General features: G+C 35.2%; 1 protein-coding gene across 1 annotated transcript; it reads right to left on the reverse strand.

Annotated features, from left to right (window-relative positions):
- Positions 1 to 251: 251 nt before the first annotated feature.
- Positions 252 to 2,748, reverse strand: LOC122608383. Its single transcript, XM_043781483.1, has 4 exons — positions 2,449 to 2,748; positions 2,240 to 2,368; positions 1,875 to 2,084; positions 252 to 586 (listed from the first exon to the last, which is right to left on the reverse strand). Exons 1-4 carry the CDS (start codon positions 2,695 to 2,697, stop codon positions 380 to 382), a joined length of 795 nt encoding a protein of 264 aa, XP_043637418.1. The 5' UTR covers positions 2,698 to 2,748; the 3' UTR covers positions 252 to 379.
- Positions 2,749 to 7,153: the final 4,405 nt, after the last annotated feature.

Here is a 7,153-nt window from a genome sequence, read left to right on the forward strand (position 1 = left end):
GTTTTTTCCCACGATTTTTCAACAGATATCTTCCTGCAGATTTCCCATGGATTATTTTTCCAAGCTTTTCCCACGGATATCATTTTTTTACCCGCAAATTTCCCACGAATATGTTTTCTTTTTTCCCACAGATTTCCCACGAATGGTATTTTTTAATTAAAAATATATTTTCCATATTTAATTCCATTTTTCCAATATACCTAAAAGTAAATCCGTAAAATCTAAATTGAAAATCTAAATACACCAATTCATCCACAAAAGTATTAATAAATATATAAATTGCATAATAATCCAAAACAATATCCGCAAACAAAGCTACAATATCATTCGAAAGTTAAAAGCTTTGAAATTATTCAAACTAACGACTAAACCTTTACATTTAGGACAGTGGAGTCATATTGGGTATGTACTTCATCATAGTGGCGATGGTAGCTTTCATTTCTTCCGTTCCCACTTTGTTCTTTGCTTTCAAATCCTCTAGCTCCTTTCTTTGAGCTTCTTCACGTTTTTTCATATCATCAATCTCCTTTTGTTGTAACTCATGTTTTGCTTGCATATCTTCCAAAGATTGGGTCAACACTTTTACCTATTTATATCAATTATCATCATACCATCATAATCGATACATAATAAATTGATATGTCATATCCATTTGACATTGCAAAATATTGCTGCTCAAAAATCAGTAAATATTAAAACCAATGTATTACTATGAGTAAAACACACCAATTATTAAATTGGCTTTATGGTTTATTTGGTCCTATAAATAAAACTAGACAAACTTACCTTAGTAACAGTGGTCCACTAGTAGAATGAAAAACATATATACATATATATGTGCATCTTATATATATATATATATATCGACACTGTTATAAAGAAACACCACAAAGCAACAAATCTGACTCTTTCTTACATATTGTATGGACCACCTTTTTTGTCATCACATATTAAAATTGTCTAATCTGCTACTAGACACCAATGCATTATACTAACCCAACAAAAATGACAACCCTTTTTGTTTCTCTTTTGTTGGTCGACCAAATCCAAACCCATGAACAACAAAGGACTTCACTTTTGCCCTCTTATTTTATAGAAAAACAACAAATGAATAAGACTTTTCTTTTCAAAAACAATATTTTATCATGTTTTAACAAAAACACTATATATATAAAAGCGAATATTACTTGTATGGACAAATTACGAAGCCAAAAAATACCATCAGTTTTTCATGTGGCCTAACCAAAAATTACTAAGCCAAAAATCAACCCTTCCATTCTTCTTTCCCCAATATATAACAGGTTTTCTTCCAACAAATACCAAGCACGAGATCTCTTATTGATTAATAGTTTTTTAGTACATGACAACCTAACTACACCACTTTACTTAAATACAAGCTACTGACCATAGGAAATAACTACTCAAAAAAAAATTCTTATAAATAAAAGCAAGTTAAACTATCAGAAAAATAGACATCATAAATGAAGAGCGCAAACAAGAAAAATTTTGCTACTCCAGATACAAAGAAATCTAAAACTCCATTCCTTTTCTAATATTTCAGTTACAACAAAACTACAAATATGATTTTATCATTACATATTTAATTATGATGAATTGATGTTTGCAGCTAGCATTCAACACAAAGGCTATAATATATCATTGTTTTTCCTTTTAGCCTATTCGACGACAAAATCAAAACAACAATTATGAGATGACATAATTATTCTATATTTATCCTTGTAATCAGAGCTACACACTGAACAACAACCTTAATCAATCAGGTGAATAATAAGTCCTATGTGAGTGAAATAGGCTTAAAACGGGCATGGGTCTAATACTAAACACCTTAATCAGTTGAAGAGGAATGAACAAACCTGTGGTCCTTGTGTAGCATATGAGCTACAAGTGCTGAGTGAAGATGGTGTACCCGTCAGGACGTAGCAAGGATCTGTTGAATTACTTGACCCGTAGAATCTCCCTTTCTTTATCCCGCCAGTGCACTCATCCCATATATCTTGATCAAAATGGGGGTAGTCATCTTCATTAGAGCCATGCTTCTCCTTTAACAATTTTGTAACCTTATCCTATTACACAAAGTATCAAGAATATACAGGATTTCTCTAGTTGTTAATTCACACTACTACATAAATCTAAATAGAACCCCCCCCCCCACACACACACACATAGATTTAGGAGTTTGTAGTATCACAAAAGGATGTTAAGTACTATCAGAACTTACAGCAAATGCACGTGACTTATCATTAACAAAATCCTGTGGTGACTTCAAGTCAAAAGGATCTGTCCCTTTCTTCACATGGTTGTATATAAAGGTTTCATGTGCTTTTGGTGGGCGCTTCAATTCTGCTTCCTACAAATGTCAAAATCAAAAGTTATATAATAGTGTCTCCCCCCAGTAAAACAAACTCAAGATGTAAAAGTATATAATACCAATTTTCTTCTAGCCGCAAGAAAGCCACCTGATCCTGTGGTATGACTTCCACCTGTTCGTTTCTCGGTGTTTACGGTATTAACTGTCGATAAATTTTGCCACTTTGGCTTATTCCAATGGCTAACAAGTAACAACCATAAAGACTGATTGATCCATTCCGGGTTATAGGTACTAATGTCTGGATTTTCAATTCCAGGTTGTTCTGTTGCTGCCATGCTTGATGCCTTGTCACGAGCGGTTCTCAACATTTCTCTTAGCCTCCCTCCACAAACCTTATAAAATACCTTTCTCACTGAAGTGTCACTTATACCATCCCAACGAAAATCTTTTTGTAATTATTGCAAATGAGTAAGTCATAAGTAACTATGAACAGACTATAAAACCTAATGATAACTAAAGCTATAACTCTTGACATATATTTAGAAGCTATAACTCTTGACATATGTTCAGATGAAACCAGTATTGTACATTTTAGATCCAAAACATAGAAATATAAATCTAATGTAACAGACTACAAATTCTAGATTCTACTTGTTACAATATACGTGTATTAAATATAACTATACATGCCGAAATAAGATAGTGGCAGCCAGCCAGCCATCGAGGATGTAAGATATAATGGCTAGAGATTTAGATACAGAGATCCTTTAAAACTGAAGAGTTTGTATGTATATATATACTAGAAAGCAGCCATCAGCCAGTATCTTTTTTATGTATCAGTATATATAGTATGCAATAACGATTAAATTATAGACAATTAAATTATAGATAAGAACCTTAAATTGGTCAAACATTTGGCCTTTGTGAACTCTTGGAATACTTGTCCAATTCGGCCAAGCTCCACGATACATGTTCTTTATAATCTCGGTGACTGCATTATTAGCTACCTTATCATCAAAGCTACACAAAACAATGCAACACCATTAAAATTAAAATTCATGTTTTTTTTAAAAATATAATAGAATATTCAAATATATATATTTATATATATATACACACACACATACGATTCCAAATTAGGAGTAAAATTAACCAATTTCTTGGTTAAAGAATTTGAAACGGATTCAGAGACGGGAGTAAGTGCTATGTGTGAGATCTCCACGTCATCAGAGATAGGAGTACTATCAAACCCTTCCTGATTCTCCGGAATCAAAGAATCATCGAAGTCATCAGAACGTAAGTTTACAAAACTACCACCTGATCCACTACCACTGTCCCCGTGACTACCACCCGATTTGATGAGTCTGCCTCTACCTCCGATGCTACCTCTACCTCCAATGCTACCTCGACTCTTAGCCACACTACGTCCAGACATGATACCTACAAAGAAAAAAATAAGAATGAGCATCAACAAATAGTTTTAATACAAGTTACAAAATCAACTATCCAACATGTAAGTATAAGTTTAAGAAAATAATTAACTAGATACCAATTAGTCAGAAAGAGACTCATCAGATAACTCAACATCACTATCACCATGTTCATTCACATCTACTTCTACTTCTACTTCTACTCTATCTTCCCCGCTATCAAAATCATACTCATTTGTATTGTTACCAACTACATCTGCTCCTCCTTGTTGAAGGCATACTGGTCCAATATCATCATTTGTGTTTGTCATGCATCTTAACCTCTCATTCTCTTGGTAGAATTGTTCATCTTCCACATTCTCATCAGGTTCTGCTAGTTCATAAACCCCTTTTGCCTTCGTCTTGACAACAGCAGACCAATCTTTGAAATCCTTTGTTGTTGAGGGATATGACGTGTAATACACTTGTTCAGCTTGTGATGCAATGATAAAAGGATCGTCAATGCATCCCTTAGACTTCTGTTTCACATCAACCATTTTATGCTTATGATTTACCCTTACCCCTCGAACATGATCAAACCAATGACACTTAGAACATCACAACCACACACCTTTCAGAAGCATCATGATATTCGACTTCTATAATCTCTTCTAACAACCCATAGTAGTCACTTTCATGCTCATCATAACAAGCACCCTTGACACAAACACCACTATTTTGTGTGACTTGCCCATGACAGTGAGTAACCGTATGGAACTTGTAACCATTGACAAAATAGCCTTTATACGACTTAACTTTATTTAGTGGTCCAAATGCTAAAACTTACAAATGTTGATCTGTACAAGAGGAAAGCATAACCTCTTTTTCGAACCACTTTGCAAATGATGTCTCTCTTTTTTTTATCAAGTTCTTCATCATCAATAATTGGTTCTGATTCTCTAACCCATTCATCAAACTTCCATATCATATCACGAACCTCAACCGTGTTAAGCAGTATATAAGTATGAGCTTTCTGCCTCTCAACTGCATTCAACATTCTTTCTTTTCCACTTTTCTCATGTAATCTTCTAGATGGAAATTTGAAAATGCTTAAACGAGAGTCGGTGGTCGAAGCACTTGGAATTTCAGAGGCAAAATTCTGAGGTTCTCGATTAAGTCGTGTTTGAATTGTGGACTCAAGATGTAGTGAACAATACGTGGAGAGCTCATGTACAAGATATGATTCCACAATTGATCCTTCAACCCTTGCGTTGTTTCTCACTGTTCTTTTCAAATTGCCCAACTTCCTACAGAAGTATTAGAAATAATGAAAGAACAATGTTAGTTACCCTTGTACACTAATATTTATACTCTGGAACTAATGTAGATGTAAGTACTTACCTCTCATAAAGATACATCCATCTGTACTGCACCGGACCTCCATAAATAGCTTCCCGTGCCAAATGAACAATAAGGTGTTCCATTGAATCAAAAAATCCCGGTGGGAAGAATTTTTCCAGCTTACAGATTGTTACAATTATACTTTTTTCGAGATTTTGTAAGTCCTCTATGTGTAATACTCTTGAGCATATTACACGAAAGAATGTGCATAACTCTATTATAGCATCCCAAATTGCTTCTGGTATCATACCCCTTAAAGCAATAGGCAACAATCGTTGCATAAACACATGGCAGTCATGACTTTTGAAATTATAGAAGGTGCAATCATCAGCATTAACACATGCTCCTATGTTTGACGCATACCCATCAAGAAATTTTACCTTCTTTAACCAATCACACACTTTCTATAATTGTGACTTGGTTAAACTATATGATGCTTTTGGTTTCATTACTTTCTCGTTATTTCCAAGATAAGTATGCAAAGTCGGACGATCACAATACATTTCAATATCTTTTCTTGCTTTGATATTGTCTTTAGTTTTGCGAATGTCCATAACAGTGTGAAAGAGGTTTTCAAAAACATTCTTCTCGATGTGCATCACATCAAGGTTGTGTCTGATTAACAAAGTGTGCCAATACGGAAGCTCCCAAAATATGCTTTTCTTTACCCAATTATGGGTAACTCCAAAACCATCTGGTTTGGGATTCTTTGCCGAGTATGGATGACCTTTATAAACAGTCGGAATAGCAAATACTTCATCTAAAATATCTTCACCAGTAAACTCTGGCGGTATACTAGATGACACTCGAGATACCCCTTTCTTAAACCCTTTTTTATCACGCCGAAATGGGTGACCTTCTGGTAATAATCCTCGATGACAATCAAACCAACATGGCTTCCCCCCGGCATTTAGCTGAAAGGACTGTGTGGTACCCATGCAATGTGGACACGCCAGTCTTCCATGTGTACTCCATCCCGACAACATTGCATATGCAGGGAAGTCACTTACTGTCCATAAAAGCATAGCCCTCATCGTGAAATTTTGTTTCTTATATGCATCATAGGTTTCCAGCCCTACATCCCACAATTCTTTTAGCTCGCGTATTAACGGTTGGAGAAATACATCCAAGTTTTGACCTGGGCTCCTTCTTCCAGGAATGACCAAGCATAACTTGACATACGAGTCTTTCAAACTCATCCATGGAGGTAAGTTATAGATCGTAAGAAATACCGGCCATAATGAATAAGGATTAGAATTCGAGTTATTAGGACTGAAACCATCCGTACATAACCCAAGACGAACATTTCGAATCCCATTTGCAAAAAGTGGATGCTTTTCATCAAAATGCTTCCAAGCCAGGCCATCACGTGGATGCACCATGCTACCATCCTTTGTTTTGTTATCAAAGTGCCAAATCATATCTTTAGTGGTCTTTTTTGACATATATAACCTTTGAAGTCTAGGACCAATGGGCATGTATGTCATAACCAAATTTGGGACTTTATTTTTTTTTGTAGCGAGGCTCTTTACAGTATCGACAATGGGTTAACGACAAGTCTTCATCCTTGTCGAATAACATGCAATGATTTTTGCACACATCAATCCTTTTTTTTTTGGGAGATTAAGCTCCTTCAAAATAGACTTTGTTTCATAAAAGTTACTTGGTAGTTTATTACCGTTTGGTAACATACTTTTAAAGATAGGAAGTATAAGATTAAATGTAGACGTCGACACATTACAATCTGACTTCCAATTCAATAAGCTTGACGCAGCTTGTAGCATTGACCAATCTTCACACCCATTATACAAAGGCTCATCAGAAGATTCTAGCATTTCATAGAATCGTTTGGCTTTGGTATTCGGTACATGCTCTTCTTGTTGTGATTCCATAGTAGACGACTCCGGAATGCTTTGAAAAGTGGGGTTAATTCCGGCTGCACACATGTTCTCAAAAACCATGCGTGTCATGCCATCATATTGCTCATCATCAACTTCCATGGGAGTAGAGCATT

This window comes from Erigeron canadensis, chromosome 7 (assembly GCF_010389155.1).
Source record: "Erigeron canadensis isolate Cc75 chromosome 7, C_canadensis_v1, whole genome shotgun sequence".
Classification (NCBI taxonomy): domain Eukaryota; kingdom Viridiplantae; phylum Streptophyta; class Magnoliopsida; order Asterales; family Asteraceae; genus Erigeron; species Erigeron canadensis.

Excerpts from the sequence above, each read along its gene's own strand:
- LOC122608383 (XM_043781483.1), bottom strand. The coding sequence starts at position 2,697 with ATGTTGAGAACCGCTCGTGACAAGGCATCAAGCATGGCAGCAACAGAA. Across the intron at positions 2,369-2,448 it reads TTGCGGCTAGAAGAAAATTG|GAAGCAGAATTGAAGCGCCC; the intron begins GTATTATATACT and ends TGACATTTGTAG. Across the intron at positions 587-1,874 it reads ATGCTACACAAGGACCACAG|GTAAAAGTGTTGACCCAATC; the intron begins GTTTGTTCATTC and ends TGATATAAATAG.